This window comes from Neltuma alba, unplaced genomic scaffold (genome assembly GCF_004799145.2).
Source record: "Neltuma alba isolate B1F8T4 unplaced genomic scaffold, ASM479914v2 tig00010146_pilon, whole genome shotgun sequence".
NCBI lineage: Eukaryota > Viridiplantae > Streptophyta > Magnoliopsida > Fabales > Fabaceae > Neltuma > Neltuma alba.
In genome coordinates, this window is record NW_021635093.1 from 20,104 (window position 1) to 38,838 (window position 18,735).

General features: G+C 36.4%; 2 protein-coding genes across 2 annotated transcripts; one reads left to right on the top strand and one right to left on the bottom strand.

Annotated features, from left to right (window-relative positions):
* The first annotated feature begins 6,229 nt into the window (after positions 1-6,229).
* On the top strand, positions 6,230-11,211 carry LOC114754456 (histidine kinase 5). The gene is made up of 12 exons (XM_028943210.1): positions 6,230-7,389; positions 7,489-7,545; positions 7,730-7,957; positions 8,036-8,129; positions 8,238-8,444; positions 8,567-8,697; positions 8,779-8,828; positions 8,939-9,258; positions 9,347-9,450; positions 9,536-10,303; positions 10,689-10,871; positions 10,988-11,211. Exons 1-12 carry the CDS (start codon positions 6,673-6,675, stop codon positions 11,108-11,110), a joined length of 2,982 nt encoding a protein of 993 aa, XP_028799043.1. The 5' UTR covers positions 6,230-6,672; the 3' UTR covers positions 11,111-11,211.
* Positions 11,212-11,930: 719 nt separating this feature from the next.
* On the bottom strand, positions 11,931-16,072 carry LOC114754459 (uncharacterized protein At1g32220, chloroplastic). Its single transcript, XM_028943212.1, has 10 exons — positions 15,811-16,072; positions 15,042-15,159; positions 14,857-14,945; positions 14,420-14,475; positions 14,273-14,328; positions 13,873-13,966; positions 13,278-13,357; positions 12,863-12,905; positions 12,512-12,603; positions 11,931-12,310 (listed from the first exon to the last, which is right to left on the bottom strand). Exons 1-10 carry the CDS (start codon positions 15,864-15,866, stop codon positions 12,131-12,133), a joined length of 864 nt encoding a protein of 287 aa, XP_028799045.1. The 5' UTR covers positions 15,867-16,072; the 3' UTR covers positions 11,931-12,130.
* Between the last annotated feature and the right edge of the window lie 2,663 nt (positions 16,073-18,735).

Below are 18,735 nucleotides of genomic sequence, written 5' to 3' on the forward strand. Positions count from 1 at the left end.
TTAATTTGAGTTTTTCTTTCAATATTCTCTAATTATCTGTCTCTTATTACATGTCCGGACACATTCTCTTTTATCTTTTATCTTGTTTATTATGAAGTATATTTAGAAACAAAATTATATTTCCAACATATTTATTGTTTTTAACTAATTGTTTGTTATCTGTGAATTAATTATTTGAAGTTTATAATGAGTATTAAAAAGAGCTATTTATAGTAGTAATGGCACCATTAGACTGATAGTTGATGACAAGAAGCTCTTGGTTTAATGGCACACCTCCTCTCGTAGAAAAGGTCGGGGGTTTTATATTTGAAAGGACCAAAGTAGGTGAATGTGTGTGAAATGTGGTTTCGTGTGCCTTCTCCCTTATAAGAGAGGGGGTTTAAATTGTCGAAATAATAATAATAATAAAAAAGTACTGACGTTTTTAGAGTTGAATATTTCGAACATTTCAACCTGATTCAATAGCAAGAAATGAAGGACAAGTTTCCAAGCTTGATTCATCAAATTGCGAGATTAACTTCATCGGTCAGGGTGGACCGAAAAAGCGGAGGTACGGCCTGGGCCCAATATGTGGACGTTCGGCCCACCCACAAAGAAAGCGTTGTTGCTTCCTGAATAAGAAAACGCAACAGCCTAAACAGATGCCGAGAGCAAGTGAGTTGTCGTTTTATTAGAGGACAGAGGAGAAAGACGCGAGAGATAGGGGCGGGACCATTAGCTGAGGCTGTCTTCTTTCGTGAAATTCAAAGAGCAGTGGAGCCCACGAAATGAGCAGCAAAGCAGACGTTATTGAAAATTAGTTAAATTATTTATCTGTAATAACTGGATGTGCCGTCTCTATAAAACATTCTTATTAATCAGGTGTATTAAAATAAAAATATTTAACATATACAATTAGTATTAAGAATATTTTGAAAAAATAAAATAAAATGAGATTTAAAGTTAAATTAAATGTTGAAGTAGTTTTTATATTTGACCTCGGAAACTATTATAAATCCTAGTAGACGGTGGAGCTGGACGGTAGGCGGTCAGTGAGCCTTAGGGTGTGTTTGGTATGAGGGATTTGGGAGGAAGGGGAGGGAAGGGAAGGGATTTTAATCATTTCCCCTTGTTTGGTAACATACAAATTTTAGGAGGGGAGGGAAAATTTTTTAAAATTTCCCCTCCCTTCCCTCCTCAATCTCCCCTCCAAAATTAGGAGGATTTGGAGGGAAAGGACAATATTTTGTCATATTATGACCATTATGCTCATATTTTATCATGTTGTGACCATTATGTCTATATTTTGTTATGTTGTAACCATTATGCCCACACCTTAAATAAAATAAGAACAAAATTATCCATATTAAAATATTTTTCCCTCCCCTCTCTTTTTTTTTTATAAATCCAAACAAGATAATATTAAAATCCTTCCACTCCCCTTCCCTCCCCTTCCTTCCATTAAAATCCCTCCCCTCCTCTTCCTCTCATTGAGCCAAACATACCCTTAGGAAAGGTGAGAGAAAAGGAAAGAAACAAAATAAAGACGCAAATAAGGAAGGCATTGAAGAAATCCCGGAGTGGTGTTGTCCATTCACACCTCCATTCATCCGGACGTAGGAAACCTACCATATATAAACCCAGCAAGTGTCGTACATGTTTTTGACACTTTAACATGATAATTTATGAATCAAGATGGAATATTCGGAGGGGAAGGAATCATGGGGATGTACAGGCTTAAAGTTAAAAGAAGAGCAGCACGTCATAGCATTTCGCTTGATTTTTAATATCTAGTTCCCTCCATGAGAATGGTCTTTTAGTGGAAGCACGGATGTCATGAATACAGATTTAAGAGGACTTGTATGGAATGGAAATGGAAATGGAAATGAAAGAAATTGTTGGCGGGGTCCGCCCATTGTGTTTGCCTTCCCCATCATCTTTTCCTGTCCGTTCTTTTGTTCTTCCCTCTTGGTTCGCCCCCCACTCTCCACCACTTTCCTTTTTATTATATATATCTGTCCCTTCGTTCTCTTTTGGGTTTTGGATATAGCTGGGCACTTTTGTCTTTTTGCGTCGACACATCGCCGTATTAAATATTATGTTCTTAACCTCATTGTTACGTTTAAATTACGCACCAGCGCATTGTCATTGACTCTAACTTCTTGTTCTTAAAGTTCTAATTCTGAAACCCCGGACGGATTCCTTTGGCGTTGCACCTGGTCTAACTTAAAATTGTAGGTTTATTTTCTTACCATTTTATTACTTCCGGTACTTAATATAAAAACCAGTTTACTAATTTGAGTAGATTAAAAAAAATTAACTAATACAAATTTTGGTCTCTCAAATTCTTTTTCATTTTAGTTTTGGTCTATCAAATTTCAAACGATAAGTTTTAATCCTCTAAGTTTCTTTTTATTTATAACAGTGGTCCTTATAATCCACTAAAAACTTGAATAATTTTGCCTCTTAAGAAACCAAAACCAAAATAAGACCCAAAAGGACAAAAAATTATATTAACCCTTAAAGAAATCTTAAACTAGTTATTTATAATAAATAAGTGTTGTCTTTCCTAGAATATCATTGCTGATCATGTGTATTAATTAAAACTATCATTTAATGAAACATTTAACACGTGTAACTATTGCAATATTACTTTGAAAAAAATAAAAAAATTTTGAGAAACAAGATAAATTAGGGTCTTATATTTAGAATCAAATTAAAAATTAAACTAGTTTTAATATTAAAAACCAATTTTATTCTCTTATATATTTTCGTTTTAAACAATTTATTATTGCTGCCAATTAATTAACCTGACCATCCGAGCCCCCCGACGTCGAGGTGGAGATTATGTGATCTAGAACTCATTGCTCAGTAAAAGCATTTAACTGACAGCTGCATGGACGAGGCACGTTGAAGCGGCATGCTCCGTCATGATTCAAGATAACATCATTATATAGCCAATCAGTTTAATATATATGTGTGTGTGTGTATAAAACAATAATATATAATGTGCACAATATGGGAAATTCATTATTTATTGTTATGTGCACGGCATTTTCCAATGATTATAGACATAAACACACACCCATTAGCACATCAGTTTAGTAAAGTGGACCCAAAAAAACGCATAATAAGTTAAGAGTTTGAATGTTTGTGTGAAGCTTATAAATAGTTGCTGATCAATTATAAATAATATATAATTTATTTTAAACTTTATATACATAAAAAGGTCCTTTTTTTTTTTTTTTTTACAGTATAGTAGTATTAAATGGTGATCAAATATCAATATCCATAATGGATGAACCGAAGAGGCTATAATAACTCAGAATCTGACGACAACAAATGTGTAATTCACTGTTCAGAAATATGATTTCGTGCTCACCGGCATTTAGACTAAAACATAAGATAACCACTGGGCATTGGCACTAATTAATGAATAATGTATTGCCTCGTGTTTTTAATATAAGAGCTAGTTTAATTTTTAATTTGATTTTAAATATAAGAATTTAATTTACTGTCTCTCATATTTAGCAAATTTTTTTTCAGAGTAAACATTATAGTAGTTGCACATATTAAAAATTTTATTAAATTGTAGTTATAGTTAATATATATGATTAGCAAGGATATTTTAGATGATTCAATTTATATTTGTTACAGATAACTAACTTAACAAACTTTTTTAATCTATTCATATTAGTAAATTAGATATAGGGGTCGTATTCCATGATACCGTTGGCATTATAATTTTCACAAGTAATCGTGGCTCTCTCCATCCATTTAATACCGGAAATACTAGTAATTAACAATGACATAGGGTCTTGTATAAAAAAAAAACAATGACACAGGGTCGGGACCAGGGATTTTTCTTTTTATATGGTCAGATTCGAGCACTGCTAAATTTAATTGGAACCACCCCTCTCAAAAACATTGCGCTCATAGTGTCTTTCTTTCTAGTTTTTTTTTTTTTTCCTTGGCCACGTTTAACTTTGAAATTATTTAGTACATTTTTTTTTGTAATAAAATTATTTAGTACATTTTGCTTAGCTTGCATATATAGGAAACTACTAACATAATTAACAAACTGAAAGCTTTATTGAAGAAACAAAAACAAGCGAATCACATGGAACGCATATAAGAAAGTGAACATAGTATATATATACTCCTCCCGTAAAAAAATCTTATATCTAGGATTGGAAGAATACTTTCAAAAGCTTATTAATGTTTAATTTATTCGTGTTAGATCGGAGAGAGTCTTAATTAAATATTGAGAATGAACCCCTCTTTTTTCGTCAAACAACTAATAAATCTCATGTCCTGGGAATTTCATGAACCGCTGCACGGCTCCCAACTTCGTAAGTAGTGTGTTTTTAATAATATCTCTAATTTTTAATATAAGAGTTAGTTTGGCTTTTATTTAATTCTAAATATAAGAACTCAATCTATTTTATCTCGTATATTTATCTATTTTTTTCAATATAGTTCTTGTAGTAATAGTAATTTTAACCAATACACTTAATTAGTAATAATATTTTATAAAAGATAACACTTATTCACTATAAATAATTAATTTAATTTATTTTTTTAATCTATTCAAATTAGTCAACTAGCTGTCGTATTAAGGACCGGAGGTAATAGTTTACAAATTAAAGTACTCAAATTATAATTATATCTTATTTATTTAATGTGTCGCAGTCTTTAAGAAAAACAAATGAAAATCCCTTTTAGGAAAATAGTAATATTAGGGATATATATATATTTATATGTGTGTGTATATATAAATAGAGGGACAGTCACGTGGCGCATAATTTTTTTTATAAATTTATCTGATTATATTTTATTATCTTCCAGGGAAGCATACGTGGCTTAATTTCGCTTCACGGGGAGCCGGGTAAACTTATTAATCAAACCAAGCTTTGACCTGGCCTTTCTTACTTTAGATTAGCCCGTTAATAAGAAACATGTTCCGATAAACAAGTCTAAAAACTGTTTATCAACATCAATTCGTACGAAACATGCCATTCATCGTTATTATTTGTTGTTGTGTTAAAACGTTAAACCTAATTAATTTTCTTTTTTTTTATTAATGCTAAGATTGGAACCCTTAATTAAGATTAAGGGCAAATGCCCCACTCACAGCTTGTCCGGAACTTTTTTTTAATTAATACTTAATCTGAAAGTCGTAATAGTCAATACATATTGCATCACTAAAATATAATTAAGCCTGTAAAACACACACTTAAGAGATGGGAGATCTACCACGTGGACTCTCTAGCATGTAGCGCGTCATTGAACGCGCCTCATCACAACGTCACCCTGCGCAAGGGCGGGGATTTAAAAACTCCGGGGGTGTTTGGATAGAAACCAAACCATGGTTTCAGAAGTGCTTTTACGGATTACGAAGTAAATATGTGGAGGAGATTACCTCGTTTTGCGGAAAAGTGCTTCTGAAATCATGGTTTTGGGTTTCCCAAACACCCCCTCCATCTTTTTTCTGAACCTGCTTCTGACGGGGGAGAGAGAGAAGCAGTGGTGCAAGAAAACAATATAAAGATGATGGGTTGATCGAAATCTACGGAGCAAGGGAGCTCTGAATGCTGTTGTCTCTTAAAAACAAACCCTCACAACCAAGAAAGATGACTTAAATTAAAGAAAGCCAAAAACAAATGGCGCTGATTAATTTTCTATGGTTCTTGAGCTCCTAATGCACATGGCTTCTGTTTTGCCCTCTTGGGTTTCTTCTCTCTTCATTTTTAATCTTGTTTTTCTTTTGCTTTCCTTGGCACATGCTGTCATCTACTTAAGCGGACCGCCTCTCTCTCTCCCCCTTCCTCCCCCCCCCCAAGTGTATCGCTACGTTTTATGATGCATCGTTGAAGGCTTTTGAGTTTTGACTCTTGAAGAGATTCCTCAGATCTACAACACACTCTTTTTGGACATTGTCAACCTCAATTCTTCTTCTTTCTGGGTCCTTCCTGGTCTCTGTCTGCCTTTCATTGAATCCAAAAAGGTTTGCTTACTTTTGAGCTCTTCATTTCGTTGTTATAGATTTTTGGCCATTGGGATTCACTTATTCGCTCCAGCTTTCCTGCTTCTTTTGAAAACGTCTTCCAACTTTGTTTTCCACTCTGCAAGTGTTTGTACGAACATCAAATCCGTTTGTGTCAGCTCTGCAATTCACGAGCCTTTTTTTTTTTTTTTTTAAATCTCTTTCCTCCTACTTTTATCAAAAAGAAGCCCATTCCTCTCTTATTATTTCTCATACTGGGATGTGACTGATCATTGAACTTGCAACTATTTCATACTCTTAGAGCTAGTCTCAGTGTTCTCCAAGTTATGCATTCACATCTGTTTCAGTTTCTCATACTTTTTTGCTTGCTAGTCTCTATTGCATATTTGTCTCTGTGTATTTGTTACACTAATTACAAAATACAATCTGGATGAAATTATTTTTTTGATGCAGTGCCTAACTTGACTAATCATGGCCAAACAGATTGCACCAGGCGGTAGTGCTTTGACTTCTCTCCTATTGTTCAGTCAGAGCCATCGTGTAGATGTAGAAGGCCTTGAGTTAAGCCAGAGATCTAAAAATGCTGTTGTGATGGCAAAGAGGGAAGAATTAATTGAAAATTCAAGTTGCATATCATAAAAAAATAACAGATTGGCTTGGGAATTGGATGCAAACAGTGGGCTACCATGGTTTGTGAGATGGAGAATGACCATATCGAGGACATGGACATTGAAATCCTCCATTCAATGTGGCCTGAAGATATTGAAACCGATGTTGGAAAAAAATTTAATATAGAAAAGCCTGGAAAGGACGAAGACATGTTGGAAGAGATTATAATCATGGAGGAGTCAACCATAGTTGATTTCAAGCGTCTCATGGAGCTCACAAATTATACAGATAAGGGCTCTTCTCAACTGTCCCACCTTGTGAAACACTTGGAGTATAAGCAGGCCAATGCTGTGCGCCTTCTTAGAGAAGAACTTGACAACCTAAGCAAACAGAGGCGAGAGGTTGAACTAAGGAAGTTGGAGATATTGGAGGAGCATCGATTTGAAGAAGGAGCGTATGGGGACAAACGTACAGTTTCTATTTTGGATGACATATATGATATATGGCAAGATGTACCACGTAGGAAATGCAACGTTGTTGTTCAAAACAAGATAATTGAAATAAATGCTGAGTATGATACAACTGTGTATTGGAAACAGCGGGCTCTGCATTTGGAAAAAATGCTGGAGGAAAGTGTACAAAGGGAGCAGATACTTGCAGAGAAGTTGCAAGAAAGTATAAAGAATCTTGAAAAGCAGTCCTCACCTGTAGAAGAACTGTCCCAGATTCTGAAAAGAGCAGATAATTTCTTACATTTTGTACTCCAGAATGCACCTGTGGTTATTGGTCATCAGGTACATTACAATTAGTACTAAGCTGGTACAAGTACGTGACATCAAAATTCACGAGGATGTTGATTTTTTTTTTTTTTGGTGACTTGTGAGTTTTTCCAGGACAAAGAGCTGCGATATCGATTTATCTATAATCATTTTCCAAGTTTGCACGAGGAGGTAATGAATTGCTGTTGAAGATCTTATTTGAAGGTTATATGAGCAATAGTTTTAGTTACTGCGTTGCATTTGTTTTCTTTCGAAATGTTAACTTGTTCTTAATGCCTTTTTCTTCTTTCCATGAGGGGTTTCTGCAGCAAGTTACCTTGAATACCTGAACTTTTAAATTTACTCATTTTTTCAGGACATCATTGGAAAAACAGATGTTGAAATTTTTACAGGATCTGGCGTTAAAGAATCTCAAGATTTTAAGAGAGAAGTTCTAGAAAAAGGCTTGCCTGCGAAAAGGGAAATTACTTTCGAGACAGAATTATTTGGGTCAAAGACATTCTTGATTTATGTAGAACCTGTCTTCAGCAAGACGGGGGAGACGCTAGGAATAAACTATATGGGAATGGATGTCACCGATCAGGTAAATGAATTTTGCATCTAGTCACAATTTCATCCTTTTAAATGTAAAGAGGAAATTAATTTGGCGGGCAAACTATAGGTGAGAAAAAGAGAAAGGATGATGAAGATCCGGGAAGAAATCGCGGTTCAGAAAGCCAAGGAGACAGAACTGAATAAAACCATCCACATTACAGGTATAACCACTTAGTCAAGCACTAGTTGTGAATTTTATTCCTTTCTGCTACGGCAGCAAAGAAATCTTATCCCTTTTTCTTCCTTTTCCCCCCAAAACATTCTAACAGAGGAGACTATGAGAGCAAAACAAATGTTGGCAACCATGTCTCATGAGATAAGATCCCCATTGTCTGGGGTTGTTAGCATGGCTGAAATTCTTTCTAGGACAAAACTTGATCGCGAGCAAAGACAACTCTTGGGTGTCATGCTATCTTCAGGAGATTTGGTTCTTCAACTTATAAATGACATACTTGATCTTTCCAAGGTTGAGTCAGGTTTGAACACCATCCTTTATCCATGCCTCATATTTGATATCTAAACCTTAAAATCATGTTAATACCAACTGTAATCAAAGATAAACTTGTTAGGTACTGATCATTTAATCTTTTCTATGTAGGAGTTATGAAGTTAGAAGCAACCAAGTTCCGGCCAAGAGAGGTAGTAAAGCATGTACTCCAGACTGCTGCAGCTTCACTGCGGAAAAAATTAACATTAGAAGGACATGTAGCAGATGATGTACCTGCTGAGGTGAGAAGATATTTATAAATTCAATGTTTTTCTGTCAAATATTTCCTTCTGTCTTTGGTGTTAAACTACTGGGTATTGCAGGTGATTGGAGATGTTTTAAGGATTCGGCAAATCCTCACAAATTTAGTCAGGTATTAAGCTTTGTGAGATTGTCAGACTCATGGTTTGCCAGGGACAATGCAAGATGTACTGGATGAATTTATCTTTGCTACTTTGCATTCACAGTTTTTATTCTTTGCAGCAACGCCGTCAAGTTTACTCATGAAGGCAAGGTTGGTATAAATCTTTACGTTGTGCCAGAGCCATCTTTTTCTAAAGCAGAAGCAAGCCTCCAGAAGACTAGTATAGACCAGTCTAGTATTCGCGGGAATGGAGTAGAAGATAAGTTTCTCTCAACACCTCAAAATAGCAGTAACCAAAATCATGCATCGAGTGATGAAGATAGATCTTCAGTTAAAAGCGAATGCTTAATGAATGGAGGTACTGAGGAGCAGCCTCGCTCAACTGAAACAACAGTGTGGATACGTTGTGATGTCTATGACACAGGAATTGGAATACCAGGTATCTTTTGAAACTTCTTTACATAAGTATGATACGAATGATTATCACGAGACATGTCTAAATTTTGCTTCAATTTGTAATTGGACAGAGAAGGCTCTACCTACTTTATTTAAAAGGTACATGCAAGTCAGTGCAGACCATGCAAGAAAGTATGGTGGGACAGGGCTGGGACTAGCAATATGTAAACAACTGGTAAGCTGTGTTTCTCCTTCTATCAATGGACGTTATGTTTCATTTGATCTTCACAGTGTTCTTTTCATTGTACTTGCGATACTAGGTTGAGTTAATGGGTGGTCGTCTTACTGTGACTAGCAAAGAACACAGTGGTTCTACATTTACCTTCATATTGCCATACAAGATTTCAACGATTTGTGATCATTCTGACGAGCCCTCAGATACAGAGGATGATGATGATGCTGCATCCGATGATACAACAGAGGGCTTCTTCCAATTTCAACCAGCCACTTCGGGCTCTCTGTTCTCCTCCTATGGATCTAGCAGGACCCAGACGTTATTACCTCAAAAAATTGGGTGTGCAACCTCGCATAAATTCAATGGATTTTCAGAGAATTCATACTCAGTTTCCTCTAATGATGTCAAATCGAAGGAAATAACTTCAGTTGAGGGTGTATCCTCAATAACTGATTGCCCGGATATATCTGAATGTGCATGTTCATCGGGTCATGGCCCAGAGATAGAGGACGAAAATGTAAATACAAGAAACAAATCAGGGAATGACAGTGCGCATTCTTCCTATCACACGGAAGTTGATCAAGGTCGGGCAACTATAGCAACAATGTCAAGAGAACAAGCACATCAGAGTCAAGAAAGAGCAGAGATTGTCTCGCAATGCGTCACTGGCAGCAGTTCAGAAGTAGCAAAACCAAATTTAACACCTAAGATCCTTCTCGTTGAGGATAACAAGATCAATGTCATGGTGACACAGTCAATGATGAAGCAATTAGGTCATAGCATGGATGTTGTGAATAATGGAGTGGAAGCTGTACGTGCAGTTCAGCGCCAGAGTTATGACCTAATTCTTATGGTACAATCTCATACTCCCTCGTGCATTTTCACTTAATGCTTTTACTGTCAAGAAAGTCGCTTGCTTACTTCAGGATGCATTAGTCTTAACTTGTTCTTGGATCTGTGCCCTGCATGTTTGAGTTATTGCTCAGTCCTAAAATTAATCTATCTCACCTTATTCATGCAATGCAAATAAGTCACACAGACATGCCTACCACTCTATTTGCCCATCCCAATACGTAATTTATGGACATCCGAACAATTGATTCCACTGGTAGCTTACGCTTCTTGACAAAAGAGTTAAGAAGCGTAAGCTATATTGATCTTCACGTTGATAATCTTTTGGGTCAGGTTCTGCATAATTTTGTTATTTTCTGCCAATAATGCTCGCTTGCACATTGCAGGATGTGTGCATGCCAGTTATGAATGGTCTGCAAGCAACAAAACTGATTCGTTCTTTTGAAGAAACGGGTAACTGGGATGCTGCAAGAGAAGTTGGAATTGAGCTAAATCCACCAGCTTCATGTTTGCATAATAATGAAATTTGTTTACCTGCCGCCAAGTCGAGCCACATCCCCATTATTGCGGTAAGCAGTTGTTCGTAGAAAGTCATTTTTATGATTGGAACGATTTGCCTCTTATACCAACGGAATCTTTGAAATGGTAATTAACCATTGACTTCGTCTTTCTCATATTAATGCAGATGACAGCAAATGCTTTGTCAGAGAGTGCTGAAGAGTGTTTTGAAAATGGTATGGATTCATTTGTATCAAAACCTGTGACTTTCCAAAAATTGAAAGAATGTATTAAACAGTACCTACAGTGACATCCTTGTAAATTTTTGCCTGTGCATAAAAGAATAATAGCCTAGGAAAGTTTTGTAACGAACACATCAAGTTCTACAGCATCATGAATGTCTACAGAAAAGTGTATAGAAGTGCAATATTTTCTTTTATCACTTCATAGTTTAAATAATTCAGACGGAAGAACAGGATACTCTACACTATAGTTTGGAATAGGCGCAAATGGAATGGGAATGTCAAGTTACTGAAGCATTTCCTTTAAAGTGTTAATATGCCACAGAAACTTATGGCCTAGTCACTAGAAAGAAACTTCCAAAAGACCAAGAGCCCGTTTGGAATAACTTATAAGTAGCTTTTCAATCATAATTTACGAAATATGACATAAATATATGAAAAGAGTTTTGTCTCAACTTATGTAAAACGTGCTTGTAAATATTTTTAAACACTAATTCAAATAGGCCTTGCTAGACACAATCCCTTACAAAGGTGATGGTGATATTTTTCTCAATTCTATACCATCCGACAAGAAAGGAACAAAAAATGCACAACACAACATCATCATCAGACCCAACATTGGTTTGGTCGTGGTGCCACCCTCTCCATATTTCGTGCTTGTCATTTGTACTTCTTAGATCCTGAATTTCAAACAATGGACCACGTCGCGATTTCCATTTTTCTTGTGCCTTGAAAATGGCTGAACAGAATCAGTTTCTTTCTCTTTTTTACCATTGGTCACATAATGTGATGTTGACGTCATTAATTTACTAGTTGAGTAACGACTAGTTTTGTATAACAAGCTGGGCCGGTCTTAAGTCTTATTCAGCTGGCAATGAAACAGAAAACCTTGAAACGTGGCACAATTGTCACCCGTAATCTTATTCAGTTGGTAATACCGTGGCGTGGAGCAATACTCTTCAGTTCAAAAAATAACAGCCAACAACTTGAAGGGGAATTTCCCCGTGTTATATTCAGCAACCGAGGATTAAAAAACAAAAAAAAGGAATGATGTTTTGCCCCGAAAGTAGGTAGAAAACAAGACAATTCTACTTAGATTTATGCTGACTATAACGTTGGATTCCATGAACATCTATGATCCCTGGGGGGAAAACAGGATCAGTAGCAGCTCTTACAGCAACGTTCGCCACCGCAGTAACATTTACAGGAGGAGTGAAGAGAGGCCCCACAAGTGGGATCCGATTCAACGGCCCCGCATGTTGCAGAATCTACAGTAGTTTCAGTTGAGCGTTAAGCTACCAAAAACATATCATACGAACAAATGAAACAAGAAGAAGAGAAGGGGGTTCAGGGGCAATTAATTGGCAGAGACTGCAAATAAAGAATAACGGCAGGTAGCTACATGGAATTAAACAGGGAAGAGAAAAAAGACGGGGTAACTATGCTGATTTAGAAGCACAGGAAATTACCATCTCCATTGGCGAACCAATTGCTCCCAGGGGTATCTTCATACTCCCAACACTTCGGGTACCATAAATGAATCCCGGTCTCAGAATGACCCCTGCAAAAGGTTAAAAAGGGGGGGAAAAAGTCCCATCATACATGAACGCGGAGCCACACTAGGAACCGCCAGTAGCTTTAACTTTCATGTCCTACGCAAATATCTTTGCTAATGTCTAACTATTATCACGTTATAAGATGGACAGTTTAGGCAGTACTAGGTTTTTTAAGCCTACATATGAACATATCCACTGCGTTGATCATTGATCATTTATGGTATAGGACATCCCAAGAATAGTTTAAACAGACAGAGCACTAACCTCCGTAAGGGTATCTAGTCAGAACCTCTGTTTCTGCAGCTCTCTACATCAACATCAGAAAAAGTAAAAACATATTAAAAATATGAAGAATTTAAAAGCTTCAGCATCACGTCTGCACAAGGTAAAAGGTCCAAGAAAGAGTACTTGAAACATCATAATCGAAAAAATCAACAATAACTATAAGCATCAATACATAAAAAAAGGCCAACCACAGATATCTCCATATTTCTAAACTGTAAATTCTAATAGACTTGCATTCAAAACCACATGAAGGAAAAAAATGAATACTTCTCTATTGCGTGCACTAAGACCCTAACAGAGTCTCAGTACTTTGCAATAGGGCTGTGCAGTAAAACCCATACTGATGATTCATTACTCTAAAGATGTTCTCAACATTTACAAATTAGAAAATTACCTTTCCTTCATAATAACCCTGCAGTAAGAAATTTACTACACCAAAGTCAGCAGCAGAGATGTAGACAAATCTTTTGACACCTGCAGCAGACAACAGCATGTGACATTGTACATCTGAAGAGGATTTGCAGCTAATTCGTTATATCTATATAGAATAGTAGAAGCAAGAATGTCCACAGCTGGAAATGAAGTATACAGAAATCAAGCCTGATATACCGTTCGAATCAACAAAAACAAGCAATACAGTATAACACCATAAAGAATGACTAGATTACAGGAACTCTAACAGGGCATAGGAAAAGCATGGCTAGAAAGGACCATCTATACACTATAACTGTAGAAAGAAAATAATCTTCTCCCAACGAAGCATGACAAGCACATATTTCTGACTGAAAGAAAGGGAAGAGAGTTTTCATAAACAATCTGTAGAGATTGCCAAATCCACTATGGCAACCCAAGCAAAGTTCAATATTTTGCAATAAGTTAAATAGAAGACAACAATTCATCTTTTGCTTTATTCAAGTTGAAAAGCAAAAGCTTAACTGAGAATCATCTGAGAAACATAAGGGGACCAAATGTCCTCAACATCTAATCACCTTGTTCTGAAGCTGCTCTAACTGCATTGATGTTAGCAGTCCCGTTAATCTTGTACATGTATGAGTTGGAGCCAAAGCCACCGACACAGGAAATCTAAGAAAAAATAAACACAATTTGGACGAATGCATTAATGGGGATTCTTACCAAACCAATTGAGTAAAAAACCAAAGGCAACAACATACAATAACAAAAGAAAACAGAGTATTTAAATATACATCGTGATGAACCTCGCGTCGGGGGGGGGGGGGAGATGGTGAGAGTTTAAATAATTGAAAGAAGAAAATGAATGAATAATGAATTTTAAAATGATAATAGATTAGCATGAATCTTTCTTATTATCCCCTGGCTTCCATCGAGCCAAATATATGTCAAACATTCTTTCAAACAAATTTAACTTACAACAGCAGTGACCCCATTCAGAGCTTCCTTCCAAGAGTCAGTCGAAAGAAGGTTCCCTGATTACAGTATGACACATTTACTTAGAGACATCACAGAATCCCACATCAATATTGTCTTCAAGGAAAACTGTCATAAAAGAAAGCAGACCTTGATGCCAGGTTACACTGTTAGCCCAGGAATCACGCAGAGATGACCTACCAGACCTGGAGTAATAGACAGAATGAAGCATCGGGAGGACATACTCCGAAGAAAATGTTGAAATATATTAACTATTTAAAGGAGGCACCCAAACCTACACAAATGGTTCAAAAACACTTTTTTGGCCACTACTAACAATAAGTTTGAGCCTACATTCTCCCGCATACAACCCAAAACTCTCGCTACTAGCATACTCCAAGCAGCTCACAGCAAACTATAGCATCATCTACAACTTCGCACCAATATCCCCCAATTATTGGATATCCAAAGTGCAGCAAATAAAAACTACCAAGTACCAAATGGCAATACTTAAAGTTTGATAGACTAGTAGTCATAAACATATACATACATACATATATATGTGTGTGTGAGAAGAAGTGTCGAACCTGCTAAGACTTGCAACAGACAAACCACGATCTAAGGCTTCTCTGCAGACGTGCGAGCCGACAAATCCATTGCCACCCAACACAAGCAACTAGAATGTGCATACATATTAAAATAAAAGTTAAAATCACGCACACAGAATGAGTACAGAAGCAAATATTCAGATATCATTATCATTGTAGCGTACCTTCTCTGTCGGAGGTGGAGGAGTATTTATGGTCTCAGCTTCCTCGACTTTGAAGGGCTCGTCAACCTTATTAGTGTCTGTGCAGAGATATCTCCCATTCTTGGCTATAGTAATCGCACTTCATCATAATTCCAGGTAAACACGGTTTAATGACTTGGGTATAGTTCTTGTATCTTGACGATAACATAAGATTCTTCGATAAAAATATGATAAGAATATGATTGGATCTTTTAATGAAAAACTTGATGGCAAAGATATAAAGAAATGTAAGTATTGTCCAGACACAAATCATGAAAGTAGCGACCCAATACCCCAATTGAGCACAACACCCCCACCACATTAGCTGCGGTTCCCATTCCATGGAATCCATTGATAGGTTCAGAATACACTTAATTTGCACCAGCAAACCTCTATCCACTCGACGTAGATTTGTAAATTGCACAAACACTTTCAAACCCCTCCCCTCCAAAAGAAAAAAGAAAAAAAAGCGCGCCTTTAAAATATCCAGTTTCATGCCAACGTAGTCAGAAATCCAGGATGCAGTTATGGCTTCAATTTCACATACGAGGTCGGACAATAGAACAGTGCGCAAATTATCAAATGCCATTGGTATATACACTCTTTCCCTAAACCATCATGCAGACATCAAATTGAACGCCGTTAAGAAATAGTATTGAGCCGCCAAAATAACCCGAAAGCAGAATGCAATGTGAATTATATAGCCAGGAGTCCGAAATTTCGGCAGAACACAAGGAGAAAAAAACCTTACTTGAGTTTGGAAACGGAAGTTCTGGAATGGATCAATCGTGAGACGACTGTCCTCATTTGATAGTTGGCTTCGTCGGATCCCTCTTCAGCTGTGGTCTGGCACGACGCTAACTGAATTCTCTACAAATGAGAGCGAACCGGTTACGGGGGACGTATGATTCTCTGCGGGAACGGGGACTTGGATTTTTGGTTGGGCATGAGCACTGGGGAGGCGGAATAAAAAGAAGGGTGAACACATGGCGCCTAATCCCGGTGACACCTTTCATGGCGTATGTGGCTCAATGGAGGCCTGGAGAAAGCACCAGTCCGGGAAATTCTACGCTGCCATGCGGACGCAAAGTAACAGAGGTGTTTCCTTTTCTTGAAAATGGCCAAAAATAAACAAAAGCTAAAAACTACTGACTACATGAATGTGAATATGGGCCTGGTCTTGACTATTCGGCCCAAATTCCTAAATTATAAGTTAAGGGGGTGTTTGAATAAAACCAAACCATGATTTGAAAAATAGCTTCTGGATAATAGATTTTGAGAAAAATAGATTTTGTAAAAAAGTGATTCTGAGAAGTGAGAGTGTTTAGATAGTTGTTACCAGAAGCACTTTTTACATGTGCAAATTACTAAAAAGGGCATAAGTTAATATGATAATTATACAATGGATAGATTTTATAATATATTTTAATTTGAAGGAATAAAATTGTTAATAAAATAATTTTTACTAACATAATTAATAATATATAAGATAATATAATTAATAAATAATTAATATGTGTATATATTTATAAATTATAAGATTAAATATGTTTTATAAAAAATGATTATTTTTTTAACAGAAAAATATTAATTTGCTTTGAATATTTTCTGGTAAAAAAAGCTGAAAAAACAATAAATAACAATTTACTACCTCTTTTTTGGTCCAAAAAAAAAAACAATATGCTACCTCGAACAGTGAAGGACCGAAGACCAAATACTATCTCTGAACAGTGAAGGATCGAAGACAATATACTACCTCTGAACAGTAAAGGACCGAACGGTATATATGTCTGGTCAAAATCCTTCTCCCTAGAACCAGCTGACACTCTCCCATTTCTTTTTCCAGAAGCAGATAAAAAATGCTTCTCACAAAACCATGGTTTTTGGGTCAAAATAATGGTTTTGACCCAAAACCATGGTTATTGATTTCTTATGGGTGTTTAGGCAAATTTTTCCCAAACCGGTTTGGATGACTACCAAACACCCCCTAATACATTTTCAAATGCCCATAACCAATTATCTTTACGAGTTTGGGCCACAATAGTCCACTTAACAAGGATTTAGATGTTTCAATTTTTTTTGCCAGTTTTACCCTTTATGCTCTTTCTTATCCACACATTGTGCCATCATCCATGTAACTCCGGATTTTCCCTTTGGGCACCTAAAGAGCTAATTACATATTACTCCTTTTTCTCAATATAAAAATTAAATAACTAATTTAATAATATTAAAAAAATTAATTAAGTTGATTACTTGTCACAAATGTGTATTGGTTTTTTTAAAACTATCTTCCTACATTGGCTGATTCTTTTGATAAGAACCCTTACAATTAACAGGGATTTTTTTTTGAAAAAAAGAGAGACAGAGTGAATTAAAATTTTATATTTAAAATCAAATTCAACCTCTAACTAGTTTTATATTGAGGATTAGAAGTAGTATCATGGAATGTTCTGGCTGGGTGCCCTTGCTTTGCATGTAAGGAATTAAAAAGGGAAAAGAATATTCACGAAGCAGGCATGGAAGGTTTTTAATGGTGGGGAAGAAGACTGTTAAAAGCATGTGCTATATTCTTGAAGATGACGATGGACCGTTATGAACATTTGGTGCACAGACGATCAGGAACTTTTCTGAGAGTAGTTAAATTATTCATACCTGAAAATTACCAGCTGGAAAGAGCGAGCTTCATATATAACTGTGAAATTAACGGAGATAGAAGTCGAAATTCATCACGTTTCTATTTCATTCGAGACTTGAAATTAAAGCAGGCACGTACACATCTTTGCATATGTATTTGGGAGTGGCCCTACGCAGGTTGGGCTGAGCATACGTGGTTTTCCATGGTGAGGAAGATTCCGATGCCATATTATGAAAAGCAAGAGATGGAGGCTCGGAAATCTAATTAGATTCTCTGACCTTTGGCGAATTCCGAAACAGCCAGCAGTGTGTACATATTGCTCTGATAGCAACAGTTCAACAGGCTGTGGTTGAAGTTTGAAACATGCCATATATATATATATATAAGATCCTTCAGGTGTGCCTTTTTGTTGTTGAGGTCACTTCCACCATGAACATATTTCATAGCAGATGCCATGCCCTATGATAATTGATGTGCCTTTGACTAAGTTTTATTAGGGGAGACCGGAGAAAGAGAAACCCCTTTCCCCTGTGATAAATTTTTACACTAATTGCTAATTGGGTTCCTTTGGAACAACACATGCTGTGATCTGTCTCCTTGTTTAATCTGGGTGCTTGTCGATCGTCATGATAGCTTGCAGTAGTAGTTACATATCGAATATCTGAACCTCGCTTGTGGTGATAACGAGCGTGTTAATCATTATCAGCAGTTACAAAATCATCGTTCATGCGTAAAATCTTATATCACTACTATTCACAGATGAAAGCGGATAACTGTTAAACATCGGAGAAAGTAGAGGCTGGAAGTCACTAGGTACAGCGTCTGGTGTTTAATATGAAAACTAGCTAACTAATTTGAGTTGATTGAAGAAGTTTGTTAAGCACATGATGTGGTTTCTGTCGTTACGTATTTCCTGTTACCGAACTCGTGTGTGAATTACATCAGCCACATCCATACTAGACATTGAGTATTACGTGTGTGAATTAATAATGGATTCACTGTATATTGTCTTCAGCTCGTCCGCCCACCCCGGGTTTCATA